The sequence below is a fragment of the Scatophagus argus genome, chromosome 11, assembly GCF_020382885.2.
Source record: "Scatophagus argus isolate fScaArg1 chromosome 11, fScaArg1.pri, whole genome shotgun sequence".
Classification (NCBI taxonomy): domain Eukaryota; kingdom Metazoa; phylum Chordata; class Actinopteri; family Scatophagidae; genus Scatophagus; species Scatophagus argus.
Window position 1 is genome coordinate 5101827 of NC_058503.1, and position 27938 is coordinate 5129764.

Consider the following 27938-nt stretch of genomic DNA (forward strand, 5'->3'; position numbering starts at 1 on the left):
TTCATGGTCAGGGTGCCAAAGAATATGCCTTACAAGCTTGCAAGAGCTTACGAAATATTCACAGAAAACCAATTGGAAATGATTCACATAAGAGGGCCTGCAGGTCAAGGATGCAACAAATGTATTAAATTCCCTTAAGTCTGTTGCCTTAGAAGTCTCTGAACAAACTCTCACTTCCGACATATCCAGACACCCACAAGATAATGACAAGTGCTGATAGCAAACCACAAGGACAGTAAGAGCACCAAAGATTTCTTCTGTAGTGCCGCCAATAGTGCCCTAAACATGGTACAACTTGGAATTCAGCAGCACTGATTATGTTTGCACAAGTTTTGTAAGCCTAGCTCAGTGGAAGCTGTGACCCACAAACCTGCCGTGTGGGCAGAAACATGACTGGAGTAACTGCTGGATTGTAGCTGGAAAAAGACAGTCCAAAAGATTGTATAGATTCTATAGAATCTATAGTTTAATTAGTAGTAATAAAGTAATTAATGAATGTAGTTATGAAGTTATACCATATCTTAATAGGATGGATGAGACTGTCTCCTTGAGGTATTATGATTTCACAAAGAGTCAATTCTCTGAACAGACAGAGGAGGAAGTAAATAGTCTCCAGCTTCATGAGTCATCCAGGCTCATAATATAATGGGATCTATATCACATGACCAGCTGAAACTGTTGATTTATTTTATTTTACCTTATCTTATGCTGTTGTTTTATTTTATTATAATATTTATTTATTTTGGGCATCCATATTTCTGTCAGTGAAAATATGTTAATTTTATGCATAAACAGCGACTGACAAAGCACTTTCAAGGCATTACTAAAACTCTCCCAGTTAGATCATCGGAGATAAGGAGGTAAAACAAATTCTACCAATTCTGACCCCTCTTGGTATAGTTTTGAGTCACTACGGGCAGCTGTTTTTAGGCTGTTCTTTAGCTGTTCTTAAACCTTACCTGCTCAGCACCAAACAGCAGACAGACACAGCTTGCGATTGGCTGGTGAACACACTGGAGCCTTTAGCTCAGCTAAAGCACAGCTAAAGACACAGATATTGGAGCTGGTGGAGGCCAAAAAACAGAACTAAAAGAGGGTGAATATTTGACTACCATTTGCCATGTTGCCAGAACTCGACTCCACAATTAGAGAGCATGACTCCAAATCAATGATAATGTTGCTCTGTAGTGGCTGGAAGAAATTGTTTCCTAAAAACTTTACACTATCAATTTAAAAGGTGATGATAAATAAATAACAAAACAAAACAAAAAAGAACACAACTATTGTAGTTCTCTGATTGTGGCTCATTTTTAGATGAATTCGGCAGTTATCGTGAAAATACTTTGTTTCCAATTGCAACAATGAAGTGCAATTGGAAACAAAGCACAGCCACGGTCCTTTGACATGATATCTAGGAAGTTGACTCAGTTGACCAGGACATAAACCAGTAGCACTGTTAAATTATCCACGAGGACCCTAGGCTTCTATGAGAATTATTGAGGGGATCACCCTCAATGCTGTCGTTACGTGTGCTTGTTCTGGGACTATTTGTCATGGTTTGGGATTTTCTATTTTTGTATGAAATGTGCCCCGAACTAAACATATCCAACAACTCAAAAAACTGACCACTGTCAGAGCGCCTAATATAAATGGCTCTACCAATGCTCCCTTTATCAGTTCCTTAGATAAGATAAAACCTCTATAGAAACGCACCTCATTGACAGAAGTAGACTGGAGAGATTAAAATTAGCTAATTCTTCAAGACACTACAATCAAAAATTGATTTTATTGCTGAGCCAGAACCTGTTAGGGCTGTGTATTGTATGTAACACGATACAGGGGTTATGATTCAGTATACTGTGATATTATAAGGCGATATATTGTTTATAGGCCTGTGATCTTTCTGTTTACACTAGCAATATGTGCTTAACTTCTTGTTTCAGCTGAAATTGTCATGTTGAAGTCAAATGGCTGAAGACTGCCACAAATCTTTGCATGTGCGATTTAAAATAAGATTAAAGATTAAAACTGTGTGTGAATTGATATTTTCTTACACCCCTAAAACAACCCTTTCTAATACTGTGGGTAAGACGGAATGTGTGAAAATTTCCCTGCAGCTTTAATCTTGGGAGGCATCCAGGATGTCAGGTGCAGTTACAAAAAGGTCTTGACAGATTCTGGCTCAGTGGGATTCCCTCCTCCCTTCCACCCAGCAGCAGTGCCTGCATTTATTGCCTTTGTAAGCATTTTTCCGCTTCTCTGACACATTTTCATCCCATGGATGCCCACTCGGCCAGTCAATGATAATGTCACCCTCTTGTATCATAGGTTAATCAATGTGTACCATCACCTGTTTGTGGTGAAGATGAGAATATATATTTAATGACAAGGGAATATGACATTTCTCTAGCATGCATGCATCTTTGCCTTGTGTGGAAGATATGGTAGTTGGATGCAACAGCACATCAGAAAACCAACAGACATTTGAAAAAAATATATAAAATAAGTCATAAAGCTTATAAATGGAGCTTTACAGCATACTCTCTGACCATTCATCCATACTGAGAGATGGTAAAGAAATACTGTTCAGATCTGCAGATGCTCAGTCCAGACAGGAGAAGAGGTGTCTGGCAGAATCGGTGAGAAAACTGTTCAGTTGGTTGATTGAGTGGCCCTAAGACACACGCTCTCTTCTCAAATACAAACGCCTCGACGCACACTCACACTCCTGCGCACCCTTCCCCCAGCCTCATCTAACTCCCACGAGAAGAGTGCACACTCAGCCCACTTGAGTCTCAACGCATATGGTGGATGTTGATGCAGAGATCAACCAGCCACGACACAACAGAGAAGCATGGTTAAAGCATGGTTTACAAGTCAGACACTCCTTCACTCACCGCCTCCGAGTCTTCAAATCCATGCAGGTACAAGTTATCGTACATGGAGGAGTGGGATTCCAAAAAGCAGCTCTTCGGCGCAAAATATACAGAAACAGTAAAGGATCAACCTGTTCCAGAGAGGATGGATGGTGAGGACAGGGGAGTGACAGAGCCCACCAGCAGTCTCATGAAGGTAGACCAGAGACCACACCAGAGCAGCAGACAGAAAAGAAAGAAAGAAAGGTGGAGCCCTGTGTTTTCCTGATGCTAAATTGGATGCTACTGCCCCTGAGCTGAGCGAGTGTTGGTTCCCATTATGAGGCAGCCTGGTTGTCCCCAGAGGCAGAGCAGACCTGGCATTTCATCTGCCTTCCAAGCTCAGATCACACAAGCCAATCCCTTCCTCTAGCAATGGCCGATGACAGAGGTGGGATGCAGCCTGCTGATTGGCTGGTGGAGCCTCCAGTCAATAATACTGAACAAGGAAGACGGAGAGTGGTGATAGTGGTGGTGGTGGGTGGGTGGGTGGGGAGGGTCTGCAGTGTGAGAGCAGCATTAATCCACAAACTGTGAGTATTCTGTGTATGGATGTGTGTGTATGAGGTAATCTATTAGCCTACACACCCATTTGCAAATAGATTTACCCATGCAGAAGTAAAGCAACAGTGAACAGCTCAGGGATGATATTTTAAACAGGAGGCAGACCTGATGCTTCAGAGCAAATGCTCTCTTACAACAAATGTTCATGACTGTACACACTTGGGCCACAAAATCAATCTGTAAATGTCAGTACAAGGAAACTGATCATACAGGAAATCAGTAACAAGGAAAAATACAGTTTAAGGCTTGGCACCTTTTATGAGCAAAGTAACTGTTGAAAGCCTTCACAGAATAATGGAGGAAAGGCTAAGGTAAGGCTTTTGCTTTTTTCCTACCCTAATGATAAATATCAGCTCATGTTTTTCATTTCGCAAATCTTGGCCAGGTGATTTGTTCCCAGACATTATTAACTAGAATTAGTTAATTATTTTTCAATTATTTTTTACTTTTTCATAAATCAGACACACAGGGGAGTCAAGGGGATAGATACTTCTTCACACAAGAAGCCACAGGGTTATGGTTAAAAGCTCACTAGTTAAGTCAACCTTGATTTTATGATTTTTATCACAACAGTCTAATGAACCTCCATGCTCTAAGATTAAAATCTGAAGAGAAACAACAGAATGACAGAACATATTCAAAAGCAAAAAAAAATCTAATCAAACTAAAATGCTGTAAAAGCAGCATAGATGTAAATATTGGTAAGTACCAAAAGTATTCATTTTGCAGAATAATGCTATTTCTCTGTTATGTGTATTACTGTGATAACAAATATTTGATCTATTAATGTGCACATAATTTTAATAATGCAACTGGTAATGTTTTACAGAGTTTGAATATTTTTTAATTCATATATCAAAAATGTCTTATTGATATAATTGTATAATAACTTATTTGTTGATTTGTTGACTGTGTATTGTGTTTATTAGAACATGCAAAATAACTAGTAACTGAAGTTATCAAATAAACAAAGTGGTGTAGAAAGTACAATATTTCCCTTTGTACTGCAGTGGAGTAGAACTATAAAGTAGCAGAAAGTGGAAATCTTCAAGTTGAGTACAAGTACTTAAATATAGCACTTAGTGTTCTGAAGTACAATGCTTGAGTAAATGTATTTTCCATCAGTCTAGAACTTACATTAATGAAACTTTTGTGCAGGGAATACAGATAAAAAGGTGTATTGTTTCTGTTAAATAAATTCATAAATCACTGAAGAAAAGAATCAGTTACCTTAACTGTACATCTGTTCTGTTTTATTATCCAGTCAAAGTTAAACAACAAGAGAACGTCTCTTCCTGTCTCAGTCTCAACTGCTTCTTTGACAAAGTAGAGCAACAGCACCCTCTCCTGACACACGGTGTTACTGCACAGGCACCTGCAGCTATCAGGTGATGTGTCTTCATCAAACTCACCACAGTTTTCTGTTATGGAGCTATGAGAGCAGCAGCTGGGCCACATCAAGTAATTAGAAATAAGTAATAAAAAGCTGCTGAGTCGAGCCATGTGACCTACATAAGAGGGATTAACAGTACGAAGAGGGCCTTTACTTGCTGAAAAATTAGGTTAAAAGAAAGTCTCTGTTTAATACTGTGATTCAGAAATTAAATTAACTTTCTGGGAGAATGTTGTGATAGAAGCTTCGCCAACCCAAGATGAGACTTCATTCACATCTGCAGGCCTTACATTCATTCCATTTCAGACTTGAGGGGATTAAACTTGCCAACAAAGATGGTGTCTCACAAGAGTAAACTGTGTGTATGGTATTTTGTAGTCCTAACAGAACATGAATTTCCTGAATTGAAAATGTTTTAGACCACATGTATTCCCTTTACTGGGGAACCAAATGGCTTCACTGAATCTCAAAATGGGTGCCCGCTACTTCTGAAACCCTCAGTCCCTCCAAACTTTCTCAATTAAACATGATGGGGCTGCATGTTGTAACTCTGGTGAATTCAGTCACATGTCCTACCTGCCTGAAACCTACATCATCTGATATCTGAAGTCAGGTCTGCTGCTTAATGAACACAGCTATTACATTTACTGTTTATTTTGGATGTTATCAAGAGGTACACAACACATATGTTGCACCATGACTGTAAATAACAACAACTTTTTGGCCCAACAACAGAAGGAAAAGAAACGCCTCCAAACCATGCCTGGCTGTATCACAGTATCTACTGTGAGAACCTCTGCTTTTGCCCTACATAAATACAGCAACAAGGAGAAAAACAATGCTTGGATGTAGGACATGTGAGGGCGTGTGTCATGTGCATTTAATCATGTAGTTAAAATCGAGTGCGGTATATTGACTCTTCAAGTGAAAAAACAAAAATATCACATAATGTGAAAGAGCAAAGGTCCTCTGTGCCACTTCTGCGCTGCCACACAGGATTATATTCCTAAGAGCAAACATCTGCAGAGCTCTGGCATCCTCTTATCATTGGAGCTCAGAGGTTGGCCCGGAAACCATTCCGACATCCACTCGTCAGCCACAAAGGGAAACATCTGTCCGTGCGAGCGGTGCGTGTAGATGCTCAGCACACCATCTGGGACAATCGGCTTCCTATCAGAATCTCTCTGCTCTAAGATCTGGCGATATGAGAATATCATGTGGTGACTCACGCTGATCAAACATGTCGTGTTTGAACACATTCTGTCCCTTCTCTGCAAAACCAATGGTTTTCTCATTTGATGTCGTTCTCTCTTAAATGGTTTGATCAGTATGAGGTCATATGACCCTAATGGTTTCTCACACTGATTCTCCTTTAACCACAGTACTCAGAGTCAATCTGCAGTAAATTCACCCTGCTCAAAATTCAACTAAACACTCTTTTTTCACTACCTCCAGACTCTAACATGAGCACATCATTTTCTACCAAATGCCAAATTTTCTGTATTAGTGTTTTTTTGTCCGTGTTCTTCTCACTGGTTTTAAGTGGGTGAAGTGAAGTTACCAGTATTTGAATCTAATGATGTGTGGTTATTTGCTTTTGTTGGCAAGCACAGTCAATCAAATGACATATAATTTACTACGAAGCAAGTTGGACAGAGGCAAGCTTTCTTTGTGTGAGCTGCTCAACAAAACCTAAAACCCCTGACATAATGATGGTTGGTTGATGGTTCTCAACTTTTTTTTATTAACCTGGGCTCATGCTCTATATGCATTCCCATGAAAACAGGTGTCTGGTTTGGTATTTGTCTCTTCTTCTGCACGAAAACACTTCAAAAGGAACAGGTCTTCTATTAACTACAATACTAGCAGTGTAAAACTGGTTTGGGAAGAAAATCAGGACCAACATAGGCTCTCATGGCAAAAAGCCACAACATGATGCAGTTTGTGCTCAGCTTCATTCATTGACATTACAGACTCATGGCTCAGAAATTTGGGATGGGCTTATATAACGTACTCCACCAGCTCCCTCACCCTCAGAAAAATATTGCTCATAGAGAATATTGTCGGGAAAAGAATTTGAGAAAGAGCACTGCTTTACCATGGTGACCTATCCAGGTTAAAAGAGAGCCACGTTTGTGACACAGAAAACTCTGGCTTCAGGCTCAGTCGTGATCGATCATGATCAACTGTGGAAGTGTCCACAACCTACTTTTCAGAAAAAATCACTGCCATGTGTAATGTCCTCTTACTTCAGTTTCCAAACTTCACATAACCTCATGGCAGATCTGCACTACATGGACAGACCAACAGAGCAATGTAGCCAACTGCATAGCTATGCCGGTCGGAGCAATTACTTCATGTGCTTTCCTTGGGTGTTGTTTTGAAAACAACGCAACAAGCAAGATTTCAAAGCACACAACTGGAATTAGGATGAAGAATTGAAACACTGTCAAAAAGCTAACAGGAAAATACTGCAAATAGTTACAGGAAGGAGTAAGAGATGGAAATATTTTGTGGAAGGAGAGGAGGAGAATGAGGAGAATAAACTTGATGATGTAACTTTAAAAACTGCATTCTTCTCAGTTTTCTCTCCTTTCAATTGAGCATTTACTGTAAAAAAAAAAAAAAAAAGTACTTTCTGCTGAAAAGCAGGAGGACGATGAAGACGTGCAGTTTCCTGCTAATCAACCTTCTGTGTTTGACCCCTGTTGTTGAAGGGCAACTGTTACTATGGATACACGAGGGAATCAAAGAGAGCCCACTCTTCTCACCTGATGACGATCGCACCGGTGATGACACAAATCACAGCGGGGGTGTTAAAGAAATCTGTGAGCGCCTAATGAAGAAAAGGAGTGAGCAACAGATTTTATATGTACATTTCTCTGTCCTCCTGTCTCACTTTTGTTTTTCTTTGCTCTGCTCCCTTTTATCATTTTTTTGTTTCTGGTGAATGTTTGTCTGTTTCTTTATTTTATCTGTCCATTCCATCTCGCCTTTCCTCCTTCCATAATTAATTTCATGCAGTGGACATTCAATAATTAATGAGAGACATCAAAAGGTTTAACATACAGTGCATACAGTGATGCACACTGTACACCTGGTGTTATGCTGTGCGGTATAACTGTGTATACTGAACAGGGTTGGCTAAACGGGTAATAAAACTTAATACTGGCTTAAAAATTAAACATGACCTGTTCTGCCTTAGGGCTCAGTGTACTCGTACAACAAAGTCTCACTTGTGCGAACTGACCTACATGTAACGGAAAATGCAGCAGCCAAGGCTGTGTGCACTTGATGCTATCATAAATCAAATCGGGCTGGTAGATCCGACACGTCGTGCGCTTTTGTTAGCAGTGAAAAATCCTCCGACCTGATTTGTTTTGATCTGACGTTAGTGCATCTCCCCAGAGAGACACGTGGTGTTACCACAGGCCAGTCTATGATGGAGGAGTTGGAGGTCAGGTGTGGAGAAACAGAAAGGCAGGGCGCCTGGGATAAACTATCTGTGTGTAGCTGAATGGCCTTTGCAGTCTCAGTTCCCTTGGTAGCTTGTTAGCAGGATGTCCAAGTTCAGGTTAACTCCGCTCTGTATTATGAATCTCATAAGGGGCCTAATACAGGAAACCACTTTGAATGTGTTTTACAGTGACAAAAACAAAGGAGGCGGCAGCGACTGCGCTCACACAGCCCTGCCTAACCCTGTGCTTATGAATTATACATGGCTGCTAGAGGCCTCATAAGAAGCTGGGCAGGATGAGTTCACACAGTGATACAGGAGAGGCAAGATGCTCGGCAACAAAATTAGTGTGTAATTGTTATCACAAACTTGAACAGAAAAATAGTCGGACATTTTGAAAGACCCAGATCTTATGTTCAAATATATGAGGAGGTTTTGTGCCGTGTGCTGTTGAGGACATTGTATCACAGTTTACAGTAAATGGCTTCCTCTAGATGTAAGGACAGCTAAAACTATGCTGCCATTCATACAAAGTTAAGAAAAATGTCAAAAATAAATACATAAGATCTGCTGGACATATATGATGAAGTTCAGCGAGAGCCGCTTAAACTGCGGGGCCAAAAATGTTCAGTCTGTCCTAATGGTGACATCCCAAGAAAGGTCATATCATATTAAATCCAAAAAATTGTATGGGAACAGTTAACATTTCACTCTGTTACAGAGCAACAACAACAACAGAACAAAACAACAACAAGAAAATCACTTCTCAAAACATACTTTTACAGACCGGCTTTTACATGATGTTGTTTTTTACTGTCCCCTTTACCTTACTGGTTTTAAATTATAGATTTCCTTCTTATCTATTATATTTTTTATATATATATAGGTGTTATATAAATAAAGTTATTATTATTATTAAAATTTGATACTACATAATGTTTGGGCAGCAAAGGCTACCCTTCAAAACCAGATTTCTAAAGCTATTTCATTCATTTTTCTGAATTTCACTACTGATTATGTTTTTAAAAAATGAACTGAATTCCAAGTGAGCTATGGGGGTGTAGTTTCCGACCTGTCTGAGGATGAAGCTGGTGGAGGTGGTGCTGCCATCGGATCTCTTCAGCCGGCTGCGACGGGAGTAGGTCCCTCTGTTACCCTGGGGAGGCAAAAAGCAACCAATGAAATTCTATTCTTCATTTTGTGCCTGTGTGATTACATCATTGTTGTGTATTCCCTATATTTACCCAGCAACCCCATTAAAACCAGCATGTCAGTCCTTGGGGTTGTCAGGGCTCTGGTTCTTTGCAGCTGCTCCTCTCTGTATTGTCTGTTGCGTGTACATTGTTGAGTTGCAGATTCACTTTGTGTGACCCATTTTCATAGGCAGCCAAAGTGTTTTGGTACTTCAGGAGCCAGTGAGGTAGCACTTCACCTAAGATGCAAGAGGTGAAATACGACAAATGGCTTCTCAATTCTAACACTATATGTAATACAACCTGTCCGCCTGTGGCACTGGAGAGCATCTGTGGAAAGTGTATCTTTCAATATTAAAAAAAAGAACAAAGAAAGAACAGACTGCTGCTCACTTGGACTACATTTACAATATTTATTGCATTCGTGCAGCTGAAACTTTGGATTAATCTGCTCATTATTTTCTCATCTCAAGTTCCACATAATCATGTGTTCTAGAGCTTTTCACTGTATCACACGGTCCTCATCAGCAGAGTGAATTTATTCAGTTGCCATGGAGCTGTATGTTCAAACTTTGATTTTTCTATGTTATTAGACAACAAAAAGCAGCAAATACTCGTATTTGAGAGATTGGGAGTAATGTTCAGCAGTTATGCTTTAAAATGACTTCAAAGTTAACTGTTAATGTTCTGTCAAACAGCTCACTGATTATTCGCCAACTCTACCTCAGCTTCATTTACATTAGTAATGACTAAATGTAATTTACGATATATGCAGCCAAGCACAATCCAGCTTCTTACCATTACAGCAGATTATATTACAATTTATATTACAGTTCAATTTCATTGTATTTTTAATTTCATTGTATAGGTGACTGTGCAATGACAGTAAATCTTATTTTATCTTATCTTACCTACTGAACACTATCATTGTGAGGTCTGTATTCAATACATATTAGAGTATGAAAAAAGTTTTTGTTAGCCTCTGCTGTGTATCATGATCTTTCTAACCTTTTTGTAATTTCTTTCTTACCAGCCTCATTCTTTTGATGATTTATGTGATGTCGCTGCTGTAACACTGGAATTTTCCTTTGGGATTAGCAAAGTACTCGGTATACTCAGGACTGGGTATACAGTTAGGTAGATAATCAATAAGTCAATCAAGACCTTTTGATGACTGAGACATTTGCTTGTTACAGCTTGTTGAAATCTATATCTGTTCTTTATCAACCAGCAAATTCTGCTTCAGTGCTAAGAACAGTTTCCTCTGTGGAAAAGGGACTTAACCATCCCATGCATCATGAGTGGAGTTCCATCAGACAAGGCTTAATAATTAAGAAGCCAATTTAATTTCTTTTTGAATAATTCACATTCTCACCATACAGCAGGACCCGTGCCTCTGTTTGATTGATGAAACCTAAGAGGCTCATTTAGGAGTGATGACAAATGCGGCTTCAGTTAAACAGAGAGCAGCGGGCTATAAAATGAGTTTTCAGTGTTGTAGGAGTTTAGTCCAGGTGCTGTTTTTCGTTTACTCATTCTTATCCGTGTCGCTATTTGACTGGGAAGATTCTTAATTGCTTTTAGAATGCATTACAGCAATTAGAAGAAGAAGAAGAACTCGCTTCTGACATATGGATGCTTTCTTGTCCTACCTGAAACACAGGCTTCTGCAGCCCTTCTCCTATCCCGTGTCGGGTGTAGATGTGCCGGGACATCTCAGCCAGTTCATCGGTCCAGGGCGGAGGATGCCGCTCCGTGCCGCTCCACTGGAGCGGCTGCTGCTCCGGTGGCGGACAGTGGACCGCCGGCTCCAGCTTGGCTCCGGTTCCGCTTCACGACAACAGAGGAGGGGAAACAATGAAAAGATGCGGCTCTGAGAGATGTGTGTCCCACTGTGGGTTTACACGGATGAAGCCGCGCATCAGTACCAGCACAGATACTAACCCTCCCCCCTGCACTCCCATCTCACGGAGCTTCAGTAGTGCTGCATTCAAGGGCAACGCAGAAATTCAGAATTTTTGCAGTGCAAAAACACAAGCACAAGGACGACCAACAACTAGGAGAGTATAGTATACGTGAGGATATAACAACGATACATATTTATGTAGCATATAGGCTACATACATATTTAGTTTACGTTCGCATAGGTTTTGAATTCCGTTTTCTTCTCACCGCTATTTTGTTTATTCGCTTATTTTTTTGTCTCATTTTCTTACATGAAACATAGAGCAGAAAACAAAATAAAACAGCTCTGTCAAAGGTTTGGTGTTATTTATGGATTATTTTAAGTCTGTAATAGTTCTCAACCACCAGAATCCTGTGATCCTGTACTGGTACGAGCAAGTAAAGAGAAGCAATGAAAGGATGGACAACATAGTTCACCCTAGCTCATTTACATGCAGTTTTGAATGTATCATTAAAATGTTCTAAATTTTTACAATATTTCGGACCTTCGAAACTGGACTTTCCGAGGTGAATGTGAATGCAATGTGAACTGTCATTCACTGCACCAGCCTGACCTGATATTAGGTGATAGAGTTCAGCAAAAAAAAAAAAAAAAAAAAAAAATACCTTCATAAAAAGTGAATACCACAACACTACAAATACTACAACTTAGATTTTAAAAAGAAACCAAACAAACGCATTAAAAGGAACTGAGTGAGTAGACTGGTAATTGCCAGTTTTCATGGTAAATACAACACATTTAGAGTTTAGAGAGAATATAGAGTCTTCTGTACATTTGTACCAAAACACAACCACTTTCTGCTGATTTCGTGCTGCAAGACCAATTTTATCTCAGCAAATTAACTAGGACAAACAACAGATGATAAAGTCTCCTCAGTCATCCTCTCCAGACAGCGCTACCAGCTGTGCTGTTTTCAGACAATCCCACTGCGGCTCTGCGGAAAGCCTTCACACTGTGTGCCCATCCTGGTGGCATTCACAGGGGAACAGCCTGTGCTGTCTGGCCTTGAACATTTAATTAAAATGAACACTTTTTACTTGCACTTTGCCCCCAGAAAAACACATGCATTTAAAGGTGAATCTTTTAAAAAAGAGCAGACACTAAGAAAAAAAAAAAAAAGGCCAAGTTCAAGAAATAAATCATTTTTTCTGGGCAATGCTCACATTATTGGCTCGTTCGTCACATGAAGCTGGAGAGGTGTTCAGGGGATAGAGAGGCTAATTAGGTGGAACGTTGCTATTTTAAACTTTTCCTATTAATTGTATAAATGTAATTACTTAAAGGCATCAAAAAGGAAATACAGGTCGACTCTCCACACAGGTCATTTTTTTTTATTTCAAAGAATATTATAGGTTTGCTATGTTACAAAGGCAATTTTAAAATCCTGGATAAAGATAAAGGAACTTTTCCTGGAATATTTTAAATATACAGAATTATACATCGGCAGAGACTGAAGTTACTCAGCAAAGTTGTATCCGTGTCATTCTTTGATTTCTACAGAAAAACAAGGCATCCAGTGGTAAATACATGTTTACAAGGCCAAGGTGCAATGTCACTGACAAAAACAGGTATTTTACATCTAATATACAGAGCCTTTAATACGAGGCTGGTAAAGGAAATATAGACAGTTGTGGCTAAACTGACTCTATGGACCTACTGCAAACAGGACTGTTGATTCTATGAAAGCTGCTCCTACATATGAACCCGGAGACTGAAGGATAAACCAACAGCAGGTTTGAAACATGTTGTCTCATTTCTCTTTCCTCATATTAACATCAACAATCAATGACATCTTTGTGAAAATTTTGTTCCACTTACATTTTGCCTGAACTCTGAAAATAAAGAGAGCAGAAGCAAAGCAAAGAATAACAATTACACATCCTCCAACCATGTAAATTACATGTGTATAATGTCACAATATACATAAATCAAAGTAATGTCATTGACAATTTGGAAATGGAAGAATACAAACAGAGAAAAATCGCACTATTGCCCACTTACCACACAGACTCTAATTCTGTAAAATGGAGGACACCCCCCACACACACAAGAGTCATGAACACACAAAGAGAGCCAACTAACTACTTCTCAGTTTATCCGAAAATCTGACGACCCTTACAAAAACGTCAATGTCATTTTACAATGATGAAGAACCTCTTATCGGTAAGCCCTCACACACACGCGTACATAAAGCATCCATACGCATGTACAAAACATGTGCACATGTATACACAGATATACACACACACAGAGAAATGTCATCTTAACTATCTCAAATGCAACCACAGAATGCATTAAGGCAGTGACTTTAGTAAGGGGAGTAATTTTTGAACCATTTACACACAAATATAGCTGAAAACATAGTTTAAACTTCAGAAAGTCTGTTCAAACCACAGATCAGCTATAGTGATGGATGCTGGTGAGGAAGAAAAAGAAAAAACAGAGCTCCTGCCTGTTAAATGACTGCGCAGTTGTGAAGTGAGCATCCACACCCTTTCCCACACCAGCGCTGGATTCGCAGAAATATGAGCTCTCACATCAATCCAGGGGGTTTCAATCAGACTCACCTACAGACTTAGAAACAAGACGGCCATTAAAAGCTAAAACATAACCGTTTCGGCCACGTTCATGCAAGTTCAAATGGTGTTCCATCTACACTGGCATATCATGCGTGTCTGTGGAGGGTGATTGTTGTTCATGAGCTGGTGTTTTTTCAACTTTATTTAAGACGCTTTAGAAAGGTAGATTTTTTCTTTTTTTTTGTCTTCTGGCAGGCCATCTATAGGGGACACATTTTTCAGTCATTCGTCTCACAAGCATCTGACAGAACAGATATGCTTCGGTTTTGATCAATACAGCTGGCAAAGCAGCCATGAAAAGGCTTGCGCAAAGACAGACGTTCATTTTCCCTTCACATGCAGAGCTGCTGTTTTAGTCTACTTTATTCCTATGAGTGCATGTAATTACACTGGTGTTGTATTAAACTATATGGGATGCCAAAACACCTCTAGTGCAGCTGTAGATATGCAGTGCAGACACTGACAGGGAGGATGTGTTGCTTTTGCTACATGGTCAGTGTAGATAAGGTAGTGTGATTAGAAGGCCACAATGGAGAGAAAGAAAGAAGCATTTTTTTCCCACATTTATCTACCTAAGTGTGGACACGGACTGACCCTCTGTCACTGCTTGTTGCAGGCATTCGAGGTGAATTTAGAAATAGCGTACTGTCCAAGTAGCGCTGTGTTGAACTATGAATTGTAAAATGCTAATTTCTTCAGAACCAGACATGGACCTGTATTGGTGGACACATTCAACTCTTCTTCTGTGTTGACTTTTGTGGAGACCTGTGCTGTGATCATAGTCAGCAAGGAAAAAAAAACCCAAAACAAAACAAAACAAAACACCTGGCGCCATGTTGAGCCTCGCATATAGCAGCTGAGGACATGCAGAGAGAGAGAGAGAGAGAGAGAGTCCTAACTCAAATAAACAACTATCCTGTGTTACATACACAGTTATTTCAACCTCCCGTGGGGTGTGTTCAATTCAGCTGATCAGGCACACAAAAAGGCTAAAGGAATGTTCCCAAAGCAATCACCACAAAAACACTCACAGACACAAGGTAAGCTAAATGAACACAGGACAGGAAATGGAAACGTCTGCGTACGTATTCATCATAGGCCTGCTGTCAGTTGCAGTTTTACAGCAGAGGCTGCTGATAATATGCTGCCTGCTGCTGGTGAGGAGCCTGCTGAGGTGGAGCAGCCACAGGATAGGACACGGGAGGCATGCTAGAGTTGTGATAGGTCGACATGTCCATGGCCACGCCCGCCTGGGGAGGGTAATGAGCTGCAGCACCTTGGTTCATGTACTGAGTGTTCATACCACTGCTGTGAAGAAAATACAATTAAACGCAGTTCAAATTTAATCCATGATCTGCAGACATTTGCCACAATGTTAAATATATATATATGCCACATCACTCAGCTCTGAAACAGTCTATATCAGAACATGCTGTGAGTTTCTCTGGGACACACTCAATGAAGAAAAAAAAATAGTGCTGAGAAGTAAGGTATTCAGACACCACTCATCCTTCTGCTTTTCACTAGTTCCAGTTTTACTTTGTCCATTTTACTACTGTCAATGAAAAAAGAAAGCCAAATAGACAGAAGAGGACAAAACAACTTGAAATTCATATACTGAGATCTGTGTTGAGCTTCTGTAGCAAGACGACTGTCTTTCACAGGAGACCAGTTTTTGTGTCTCTTGCATGATAATACAGACTGGTTGCTAACTCTTTGGTGACCCTGCGGTGACAGTCACTGGCTGTGGTGGCTGCACACCCGTGCCTCATCCGCACATGACTTCAGTTACTATGTCACTTGTGACTGCCTACGTGTAAAATTGATTTACATGAAGCTATTCCCTCCAAAAAACAACACATTACGCAACATTATTATAATGAACACTCTTGCAAAAACAACTTTCTGTTAATTCTGTTAATTGGAAAACCAGATTCGATTTATTGAAATTGTTCCTGGCCCGCAGGTCTCCTGTCATGCATTTTTGTCATATGTTTGATAAAAATCAGTGCTAACAGTAACGACCTGTTAATGCCAAAGATCTGAGGCATTAAGTCCCCCTGTATAAGGCACATGACAGAATCCTTGTAAGTATTTGCCTTTAGAGTGTCTCTGCAGGGTACCACCATTACTCTGACAGTCTTAAAGCTCCTGTCTACAGTGCTGGAGTTGTTTTCTTACCTCATGTAGGAAGACTGAGCAGCTTGGCTGTTTGGTGGGGCTGAGACGCTGGGTGGAAGTGAGTGCAGCGATGCAGGTGGGTCGCTGGGTAAAGCGTATGGCTGCACCTGAGGCATCGCTGGAGGCAGGTAAGGAGCGCTGGCCGGGCCAAGGTAGCCCTGTGCAGACCAGAGGGAGAGTTGTAGTTTGGCTTTAATAAGTGCCAAGAACATGAGTCATATCACTATTTCCCATCGATTAGTAGATGCAGTATGACACCATTTCAGCAGTGTTCAGGTAAAAAAGTCGCAATGTGTCGAAAATGAGAGCTTATCAAATATCTAATGAGGAACAGACACGTAAAGTGCAAGCCTCCAGGAGATGCTGCGTCTACAATACAAAGATTCAACATAATGTTCTACTGGGACCGTCCAACACTCCCTGATGGTAGCAGTTCCCCCCCGAGATGTGGGGAGTTTCTTGGGGGGGGTCTACCTCTTGAGTCCTTTGTCATGTTCCTTGAGCCCCTCCTGAAAGGGCTTTGGAGTGAGCTAGTCCTGCTCAGGGGAGGGGTTACTCGGTCTGCAACAGTGTTTTCTTTCTATTTCCTCACAAAGTTAATATCAACATGTCCCCGGTTGATCCTAACAACAGTAATAAAAGAGATGTCCAGCACTCACTGTTTGTCCTTCAGAAAATGTCTGGCTACTCACAGTTAGATAGAACGATATGAAAGATATGAGACCCCGCAGTCGAATAAGGTGGGTTAGTCTTGCTGTGTTATTTTTCTATCTCAATTCAAATTACAAGGAATGGCCCCAGTTACAAAAACACACAGTAAGTGCTGTAGAAAAGTGAATAAAATGTAACAATATAATATGAATAGTATGAATTTTTCACTTTTCTAATTATAAGTGCTTTACGTACAACAAAATTCTTGCCATTGCAGGTGCAACAACAACCTGGTAGGCAGTTTTACAGTGCAAAAACAGTGATGAAGGACAAAGAAAGGAGAGGGGAAAAAAGCAGCACTCTAGTGTGGGCCTGGCCAGTGAAGTGGACATTTTTCGAAATCTCAGGGGAGAGACAGCGACATCAATCATTACAGAGAAAACAGGCACCGGCAAGAAAGGCCGGGCAGCCTTCCACTCTCCAGGGAGGAAGAGAAAAAGCTGACTGAATGTCAAGCTATCAGGATGAGTAAAAAAAGCAACAAAATCAACTGCTTTGCTGGCCAAATATAACACAAAGGATGCAGGAGGACCAGAATAAGAGACAAATACCGAGGTATAATCATGTGATGGCTCTGAATGATTTGTCTTCCTTTACCTCCAATAAGAAAAAAACATCACATCAATGAAATCAATAGACAAAGAGTGGGAGTCTGCTGCTCATGGGTGGGCACACTGGCAGTTAACACACAGTTCTCTGACATGGAAAATCTTCAACCTTTAGTGCTGTGAATTGACCTCTGACTGAATCCATCCTTTAATTATGTATGACCTGGTGCTGCGGTTTTATTGACTCGGCAAGTATCACAGGACAGAGAAAAGATGTTGTCCACGCATACATGAATTGAATGTATTCATTCTGAGAGAAATCATATGCAGATATATGCTGTAAGTGGTCTGGCATTTACACCGGAGTCATATTGCATACTTACTACTACATACTACAATTTCAGTGGTGCAGTTAACTTAACACTAACCGAGAAAGGTTAGGGCTTACAACTGAACTGTATTTATCTTCAATATGAAACACCTTCCTTACTTCATAAAACTAACGTCTGCTATGCCTAATTTGGGAACAATGCTAGTATAGACAGGGCTGTTAGAAGAGTCGGCCTCTGAGAACCTAAAAATGCAGAATTATGAAGCAAGATGTTTTAAATACTCTTCTACGTCCTTTTCATTTGGTTGTGTGCTGCTGTTGCGTGATTGATTAATTGAATAACTGATTGATTTTAACAGGCTGTCCTATGTTGTGAAGCTACAATTAAAAGTTAAAAGTATCAATTTCCTGACCTGCATGGCTACAGCTGAACTGGTTGGTGCGTACTGCCCTGGCATCTTGGAGTAGGCCGTGTAGAATGGAGCCTCATTCATGAGTTTGTTGTAAAGTTCCAGGGCCTCCAGAACTTTGACGTTCAACTCTGACAACTCTGAGTGTTTCCTGCAACATAGAGAGAAACATTTAATTTACAAGAATAGTTTTAATTTGCAGAACAGTCCAAGTGGCCTGCAGATAGTCTCCCTTAGCAGGATCATTAAGGAATCAGTCATCATAAATCTGATACATATAATAAGTTCACATCAGTTAACACACTACCTGTCAATCTCCTGTAGCTTCTCATCAATCATTGGGTTCATCTGTTCACAAGCACCTGTTCAGATAGGGAGAGAAACAGAAACAGAGTTAGAAAGCAATGGCGTTACGCAGACTCACTGCAGGTGTTCCTGTAAGAGAGATTAGATTTCCACCAGCATTAAGGTTCATACCCTCCAACTGGATCAGCTCTGGAGCATCAGGAGCAGGATCTGCAGGATCTGCATTCTGCAACAGTGCAAGTGTTCTGTCCATCTTTCCCTGCACAGAGAAGACAGCAGCTCTGGGTTGGTAGTTTGATCTGAGACATGCTTTGGATTTGTTAATGTTCGGGCGCTGAGGATATGTAGTACCTCATCAATGAAGACAGGCTCAGGCTCAATTTTGGTTTCTAAAGACGTCTCTTCAGGAGTAGCCGCCTTTTCAACATAAGTCTCTGTGGAGGTAAAGGTTTAGTTCAATTAGCAGCTCTGAAACTAAAGATTTTCTCTGGTATGAAACAGTTGGAGAGCCAAGAGGCTGATACACCTTCTAAAAGGCACAAAACATAAACCAAAAAACAGAAGAGAGAGCAGCTGAAGGGACTCCTTTCAGTCTCAGCAGAAAGACCAACCTGTCTCTGGCTCAGCATTCAGATTGGTTGTGACAAAGTTGGAGGGAAAAAGCCCCACTCCTCTGTGGTTCTCTCCTTTCCACCAGTTTGGATCGCTATAAAACAAAAGAATGAAACAGAAATAATAAGCAAATGAGCTACTAAATGTGTCGTCTTCTTCGAATTTGAAGTCTCCCGGTGTGATCCTTACTTCAGTTGTGGAACAGACTTTGCAACTCTGTTAAGACTGACAAAATCTACATCACTGGGAGCACATTTGGCATGTAAATGAGGAAGGAAATATAAAATGAGGTGGCTCTTTTAAGCAAACAAAAGCATAAATGAATAATTTACACTTTACAGCTGTGCAGCTGTTTGTTTATGATGATCAGCGAGTGAAAAATCTGAATTTATGCACCTTTGTTTTCCAGTTTCTATCAAAACCACATCGATACACTTTCTACTAAAGCTGGGACACATAAGACTATATGTAAATGAAGAATATATCACATTTGCTATGATGCTCATCCCTCTGAGAATATCGCTGCTTTGAAGTAAAACTAATAAGAAACACTGAAACACCGGCGGCACTAACACCATAATTGGAGTCTTGAGGATAAAGCAGAGGCGACTTGGGATTGTTCTGAAAACATCACCTGTCATCCAAAACCAGAATGAGTTCTCCGCTTTTGAAGGTCAGCTCGTTGTCTTCAGCCGCCTCGAAGTCGTACAGCGCGCGCACCTTCCGGACCTCTTGCCCCCCGCCTCCGTTGGTGTAGCTTTGGGGGTCAGAGGTCAGGGTCAGGGGCCTCGTCTCCGCCTGCTGCTTCTGCTCCTGCAAGGACAGCTCGATGGCTGCGATGGGCGGAGGTTTGAATGGGAAGGAGAGAGAAGAGAGAGTAGAAAAATAGAAAGGAGAAGAAGATGTTGTCATATGATGCAGGATTCATCTGCTTATTTTTACATTCTTACATTCAAGCAGAAGACTGCTTGAACGTAAGACTAAGATAATCAATTGTGCATTTAACAAAAGAAACTTTTGATGCATGAAAACATAAAATCAGGTCGATAATGAATTGATAATGAAAATGAACTGCTCTGCTCCTCACAAAGAGGAGCAAAGAGTATTTTTCTGAGAATACTGATATTAATAAGCCGTGTTAAGTGGTCTAAGTAGGCCAACTGGTGAGTCACAGCTAAACCCAGCGTTCCTGTACATCTGAGAGTTACAGCAGATAGCCAGCTTGATTTTAAATGATGACTCCCACCTTTTTGCACAGTGAATTTCAGCTCCTAGTAACATTTGCATACATGCTACAGAAGGAATGTCTAATTATTTATTCCACTTTGGAATTTTAACTTGTTTTTTTCTAGTAGTTATTTATATCAGTCTTTTTTTAAATCTGTATTTCTCTCTTAATTCCTGACTACTGAAGACTTATCTTTTTTTTTTTTTGTTAATGTTTATAAAATGAGTCTGATGATGTCTCCTTCTACTGAGTAAAAGCTACCTAACTGACCTAAACATACAGTGCAACAGTTGGAAAATGTATTTCTGTTGTAGAAAATAATGCTTGAAACAACAGATCAAGTGCACTAATGATGATAAAGGTGTGTGTGGAGCTAAAAAGATGGCGTCTCACTTTACCTTTGGCCAGGTTGTCATCATCCGATGATTTGCTCGCAGCAGGTGTGTTGACCTTTGCAGTAGACCCCTGTGGTCAGTACAGAAACATAAGGTCATTGCTCTGTGTGTGCACATACAGGAGGGAGAGTGTAGCACCAAAGACAAGGCGTGAAGAACTGAATTCCACTGACTGTAATGCCACCTGCAGTTCAAGTTGGGTAGTACATGTTGGTAAGAGAGGTGGTTTGAGCCTCCACACAGACAAAGCTGTCTCATCTTATGTCTGGTTGTCTTTTTCCACATGCAGTATAAAAGGAAACATCCAGTAGGGGATTTACAGAATGCAGGATGTAAGCTGGCATTTACTGAGAATTTATGTCTCATTTGTTATTTCTCACTCCCCCTAACATGACGTAATTACACAGAAATCAATTTGGGATATTGTGGCTGAAAAATAAAGGTGGGAGAAAAGGCATTATTTTAGTTAATAGTGGGCTTATTGAATAATTAGAAACAACAGGGGTAAGTTTAATTAAAATGCCACATGTCATAAGTTAGAGCATATCACTGCAGAATGTGAATGGAGAAGAACTGAGGAGAAATCATTCAATTTAATAGTCTGTTTTTTTGCTGTAAAACAAAGCAAAAACAAATGCTGTCCCTTCTGGTCTATAGACTGGTACTAATCCTGACTGAAGAAGAAAAAGTACACAATGGAAAATCTCTGAGAATCCCTGAGATACAACTTCCTGTCAAAAAGTATATACAGAAGTGCAAATGCCTTAACCCTTCTGGTGCTAATCAGAGCGCCTGTAAATACACACAGTGTCTGAGGAGGACCAATAAGGCTCTGAGAAACATTTGTGTGGAAGCAAGTCTGAGTGAGCAATGTAACATAAACTCACTGCCTACTCAGACAAACGGATTTACGAACTAAAATACATATTTACGTAATAGCATACAACAACATACATCGATTGAAAATACACTAATCAAAGAAAAAAATAATTTCCTTATCCATAACCACAGGGCAAATATAGACTGATAATGTTCAACATATTAACATGAAAACAATCAAAAGCATGTGATCTACAGGTGGACTCCAAGATCCGCCAACCAGCAGGGTGCCAAGTTTGTGTCCAATGGGTGGAGCTTTTATTCAATCTGAAACTGACACGCAAAAGTGCACACTTTTCTGGTGTTGACTTTAACCAACAGGCTGACAGAAAACAAAAAGCAATGTATACCAAGTTCAGCATGAATGACAGCCAAAGGTAAATGCTAGGGAGCATTAGCACAGCTTGAGTCACCCTACCTGCTGCTGATTGCTCAACAGCCAATCAGGATTAAATGTCATACCTTCAACCTTATGAGTCACTCACTCTCCACTAGAGCAGCTTTCCCATCCCTGCCCATAAGATAAACATACACACAGCACACCAATCCAGCCAATGGCAAAGAAGTGAGGACGAGCAAATTTGATTCAAGAGATTTCACATCATCACAAAAGCCACTTTTGAGCTGTCTGTCTATACTGGCAACAGATGAAGATGGATAAAATTAATCAGTGTGTACATTTCGAAAAGTTTTATCAGAGAGGCATTGCTTTGGCGATGTCGTTATTACTGAGATTGGAGTCTGCAGATGTTTTGAACTGGACTACATTATATTGAGGTGTTTTATGATTTAATTATTGCTGACGTGTTATACTGAACTGCATTAGTTTTTATAGTTTATTATACAAGCCAATCTTTGTCTGTACTCGAGATAAAGACTATGAACCCTGTTCTTTTCCACCTGCACCTGTTGTCTAACCAGATAAACACAGAAAATTTGTTTACTGGCTTCCTGCATGCCACATACAAATTAACAGTGCATGTATGGTGTGGAAAATATATCATGAGTCCCGTCAGTAATTTTTAGTGAGGTTTGGCTTACTCAGTAAGTCCTCTTTTCTTCCTTAAAATACACTTGCTGGTGGAGTGATTGTAGAGCATTCTACAACAAAGTGTCGGCCGCAGAGAGCCTCTGACCACAGACGATACAGATGTAGGTCAGTCGCTTTACGACAACCTGAGAGCAAAGTCCACAACAAACCTTGACACACATCCCATATTAAACAACAAGTCACACGAACACCAAACCAGAAGGCGGTCCACAACAATCATAAAGACAGTCCTGATCCTGAGACATACACACACAGCCACAGAATTATGTGAAATATGTGAGGAGGAAATTCCATTGTAAGCGCTTGCCGTACGAACGCAGACAGACGAGCTCCACCCAACTTGAACGGTCACACTGGCAACACGCTGGTCAGCAGTGAAACCACGGCAGTAATGAAAGCCTCATGCTAGACAGAAAGTAACCACACACACTTATTTTGTTACGTTTGATTATGGGCTGAGGCTGTAATTACGAGAAGGCACAGGAGTGGGAGAGACAACTGCTAACACATTACATCTGTTGCATGACACTCAAGTCAAAACATTTTCCTGCTTATGAGACAAAGTGTAATAATAATATAACAAAACGTTGCTAAGTCTGGCTGTGGATGAAAGGCTTTTCTCTCTAACAGCCAATCTGGAAAGTGACCAAGTTGCAGTTCCTTCTGCAGAATATAAGCTGGCTGGTATCATGGTGAAAGTGGCAGACAAGAAGATGTTTTCTTCCTTCTAAGCGGAGGTGGACTGAATCGCACCTGAAGCAGTTTCAGTTTATTTGACGAAGGTGATACAGTTGAATGATTCTTGTAATTTTGCGCTGTATACACTTATTGTAAAGTGTCAGTTAAATCAATGAAAATCAATGCAATGAAAAGCTAACAATGATCACCAATTAGCTTCACCAAATCGGTGATCATCATCAGGGGTCTACTGTGTGGTGGCTATGTTTATTTCTGTACAAGGAAGCATCTCGCATCTCTTCTAAACTGGCAACTTTCAGAAACCAGTTCAGGCTTGATGGAAGACATTGACTTGTAATTATGAGTTTGGTATTTTTTTTGACACTTATGTTTGTATGTTAGAGCTACATCATTAAATGACTGTATGTAAAGAATCTGGGGAAAAAAAATCCCATCAGATAGCACCCTCATGAAGACAGAATAGAATTTATCCTAATCTGCACCTTTCTTTGTGTACATTCTAAAAATCATACACACTCTGTATGATGCCAACTTACCTGTGAAGAGGCGGAAGGGAAGGTGACACCCTCCTCTTTCAGAGACTTGATGGTGGCTCCGATCAGGCTGAGCTGTGGATCCTTCTGGAATTCTTCTGCCCACTCCAACATCAGAGCCTTTAGCTTTTCACACACCTTAGGGTGGGCCTACAGAGGACAGCCAAACAAACAGCTGTGTCACTCTGTTGTCTCTTGTGCTTTTTTGCCAAAAGGAGAGTTTGGGCTCTGTTAAGCATATGTGAGGACTAGATGGTTCTGAGCACACGAGCACATGGTGATTATGATTCTACATTATGTGTGACCTTTGAGTTAAGAATGACACTGGTCAAGAGCGTTTCAACGGGATGACACACAGATATGGTTCAAGATAGAAAGAGTGAGAAAAAGAAAAGTTTACATACCCTACTCAGCACGCTCCGTACTTCACTGGCAAACTCCCTTGAGCAGATTTCCAAGTGGAATATTTTGCCACAGTTTGACACACAAGCACCCAACAGCTGCGAGAGAAGACACAGAAATTGTGAAAATGAGATTAAACACGATACAAATGGTGACTATTCACATTACTGAATAATTTAGAAAACATATATAGCAGGCAAATATAAAGCAGGAGAAGCTTTTATAATCATAAATGATTTGGGTGACAGAAGGGCTTTAATTATGTGAATAAGTGGACTAAGAGATCTAAATGTAGAGCAGGCCATGTGACAGTATTTACTCATGATCACTCCGACGGAGTGCCAGCACTCATATTGCTCATCTAAGTACTTTGGGTTTTAAATGGTCATTGTGAAACGCATTGGGTAAACCACAGTACTTATTTACATTTTGGGGTACACCATTTGTACAAAAACATATGAATACATGTTTTGGCCATGACCAAGTGACATTTTTGAGGTTTTTGTTGTCTTGATTATTTTATAATGATCATATTTTTATAAATTTGGACATGCTATGTCAAACTAGAGTTTTCATTTAAAATTGGCAGGTGATTTTGAGCAGAAAAATAAACGGTTACTTAGGCTGATGACGGCCGTAACATCTGATTAATGCTTTAATTAACATTAATGCTTTTTAATTAGTTAACGCTTTTTAAGACCATCATTAAAGTGGACTGAATGAGACAAGTCAGGATTAGGAAGTGGTTTTCTTCTCACTGCTGACCTCCTCGCTGCACAGTCTGCATTCATGGTCACTGGTTTTATAGTTTTGTTACAGCATGATCAATAGATTTTCTCCCCAAATTCACTTAAAAAGCTAGACTAAAGTTAATGCAACTAACTAACATTAACATCAAAATCCAATCAATATTTAAGACCTGTCTAAATTGGATTTAAGACATTTCAAGGTTTAAAATTAAGATTACTGAAGTTGAAACATGAGAATACGTTTTAAGGACTTGCAGAAAACCTGGTGCTTATATGGAATCATGATAACACACTCACATTGAGGGCCTGCATTGCAACATGAGGCACTTTGTGATTGACTCTCTTCATAATGGATCTCAGGCTGTCCTTCGGTCTGAAACAAAAGAGAACAGAACAGAATTCATTGCTTGTGCCTGAACAAACTAAGGGTGCCTACACCAGAGATGCTCTTGCACAAGTTCTAATGATATCTACCGTATTTTTTAAACGTACTCTACTCAAATAAGAAGCGGTTTGATTCATAGTGCTGCGTAAACGCTCATGTGCTTTCCCCGCTTACCCATTGGGTGTCGCTCCAATCTTATCGCAGATGTCCATAATGAGGCCCCAGTCATCTGTTGTGTTATTTTCGTTGGTTGCCTTCTCTGGAAATAAGTCAAACAGGGATAGAGTCCATATGGTCCAGTGAGAAAATATCTTCACTGACTGCTTGTATTCAGACATAACGTATTCATGGGCAGACATGCCAGTCACAGCAGGCAAGTGTTATAATAATGAATAGCAAGCACTGAGCTGCCACATTTTAGCCTGTCAGACTAAAGCTGGAAAAAAAAATCTCAGAGGGGAGATGAATTTCAAATTATTTGCCATTTTATTAAGTGAACTTGCAGTGTTTTCCCAGATGGTGAGCCTCCCTGCCAGTCTTAAAGAAAAGCTTAAACACTAGCTGCACTCAATAAATGGTAAGAGATTTGCTGTCAGAAAGCACATCTGCTCCTTTTCCCCTGTTAATTTCCCCTTTTCCGCAGTTAACATTTCATATTTAGCTATATATTATCCTGTGAATTAATTTTTGAGATCGCAGTGGAGCTGGTCTTTTTGTCATGTGTGGTGACCCACGGCTGCTTTGTGATATGTTAGCAGGAAAACACTCAAATGCGCACTTCCAACTCATCTGTCATGACACATGACTAACACCCAGAGAGTCACTTAATGCAACAGTGGACTACTGTCTGGTCATAGCAGATCTGTGGTGTTGCATGGGGCAGATAAGGGTGGTGACCTACGACGTTTGCATGACTAGTTTACATCGCACTATAATGAGAAAATACGTAGTCCACATTAAAATCAAACAGTAACAATAAATGAGTTAGTGCTTTAAACTTAAGGTCATATTCATTCTCTGTTCAGCAAGATCTCACAAACACTGAAAAATACCCATCACAAATACTTCAGCACCAAGGTGACTTCTTTATTTTGCCTGAAAATGAAACCTTAAGACTTTTACTCAGAAAAACAGCAAAACGTAGAAAATTAAGAACTGGCACTAAAGAATGATCGACACTTTAGCTTGAGACATTATTTCAACAATTAACTAATGATCAAAATAGCTGCTGATGCAATTTCTATCAACTCAGTCATACGTTAATCAGAAGGTAATTTCAGCTTTTCTTTTGACATTTCAATGATCATTTTAGTGAAAAGCAAAAATGTTTTGTTTCACCTTCGCATATGTCATTGGAAAGTGAATCTAGGGGGGTTTTGGAAAGTTCACTGCCACGTCATTTTCACTATTTACAAGTTTTAAGAAACTCGCAAGTTGATCGAAAAGAAGTCATATCCAATAAATTGAGATTTAAATATAGTCCTAGATTTTTGCTCTAATCCTACTTTAACATGCCATATTTACAAATAATCGACTCGAATAAACAATATGACATGACTTAAGATCAGGTGATCTTGTAACTGACGTTTACCGGTCACGGTGTGGCTAACATGAATCAGACTCCAAGTTAACGATAACGTTGGAAACCAGGCAGTTGCTTAACCTAGCAAATGAACTGATCGATAAACTCAGTGAAAGTTCTTGACAACAAGTCAGCTTGACAGCTACACACTAGGAAGGTGGCTGAGACTTGTGTACGTTGTTATTACCCAAAGTGGACGTGATGACTAAACTTGACAAGGCTGAAACGAACTGAAGAAGTCAAGCTAAGCTAACTTAGCTTCAATTGTTGTTGGCCCTATCGTTAGCAAGTTATGACACACTGAAAACACCAAATAAACAACACGTCGCTTACCAACATCTTGATCAAACGGATTTTGGGCAAACAAAGGCATTCTAACGATTTAAAAAGAGCCGCACTATGTGAGGAAAGAAAACTATGTGTGTTTCCTAGACGAAACCTAAACAAATATCTCTTCCTTGTCCATTAAACTCGCACCAGTTGCTCTTCCGGAAACTTGGCTGCCTTCAAGAATGCCTGAATAGTATTTTGAAACGTCGATGTGCAGTGTGTATAATAAGGTTTCCATTCTTTTCTTTTATTTAATAATATGTTTTTTATCATTATTAAAAGTACAGTAAATTGGCATTAACAAAAAAAAATGCTTCACACAATAATTGGTACTTAAGTTTAACACCTCCGCCCACCATTTAAGGAAACTAGTAAAATACTGACCCCCAGTGGTTCAAATAGGAACGTGAGCATGTAAAGACTTGGCATAATGCCCTGCACCAGTCGCTCACAGCGCTCGTGCCACCTCTTCAACTTAGATTTGACTACACGTTTGAGGCTACGGCTTTCAGCTGTGGGTTGAAGAGGTTACTTTCCAT

General features: G+C 40.1%; 2 protein-coding genes across 4 annotated transcripts in view; both read right to left on the bottom strand.

Moving 5' to 3' along the window:
• Positions 1–11504, bottom strand: part of cacnb4a (calcium channel, voltage-dependent, beta 4a subunit) — a 33239-nt gene extending 21735 nt beyond the window's left edge. Inside the window, exons 1-2 of one of the 2 annotated variants that reach the window (XM_046404730.1) lie at positions 11175–11504; positions 9402–9485 (exon numbers count right to left, since the gene is read on the bottom strand). In XM_046404730.1, coding sequence (XP_046260686.1) covers positions 9402–9485; positions 11175–11237 — 147 coding nt within the window. In that variant the 5' untranslated portion in view covers positions 11238–11504. Of the gene's footprint in view, positions 1–2897; positions 3350–9401; positions 9486–11174 lie in introns of those variants that run through there. The other variant, XM_046404731.1, reaches the window with a different exon arrangement.
• Positions 11505–12804: 1300 nt separating this feature from the next.
• stam2 (signal transducing adaptor molecule (SH3 domain and ITAM motif) 2) lies at positions 12805–27591 on the bottom strand. 2 transcript variants are annotated; one of them, XM_046404316.1, is made up of 14 exons: positions 27403–27591; positions 25662–25746; positions 25400–25475; positions 24356–24451; positions 23955–24101; positions 20793–20859; positions 19801–19999; positions 19166–19260; positions 18906–18988; positions 18726–18813; positions 18556–18610; positions 18252–18399; positions 16249–16406; positions 12805–15372 (listed from the first exon to the last, which is right to left on the bottom strand). In XM_046404316.1, exons 1-14 carry the CDS (start codon positions 27440–27442, stop codon positions 15186–15188), a joined length of 1524 nt encoding a protein of 507 aa, XP_046260272.1. In that variant the 5' UTR covers positions 27443–27591; the 3' UTR covers positions 12805–15185. The 2 variants fall into 2 exon arrangements, with proteins under 2 accessions (XP_046260272.1, XP_046260271.1); XM_046404315.1 differs by having other exon boundaries at positions 12805–15375.
• Positions 27592–27938: the final 347 nt, after the last annotated feature.

Coding starts and splice junctions, on each gene's coding strand:
- stam2 (XM_046404315.1), bottom strand. CDS start 27,442: ATGCCTTTGTTTGCCCAAAATCCGTTTGATCAAGATGTTG. Junction 20,860..23,954: donor TCCCTTCCGCCTCTTCACAG/GTAAGTTGGCAT, acceptor TACTGACCACAG/GGGTCTACTGCAAAGGTCAA. Junction 18,989..19,165: donor GAATGCTGAGCCAGAGACAG/GTTGGTCTTTCT, acceptor TTACCTCCACAG/AGACTTATGTTGAAAAGGCG.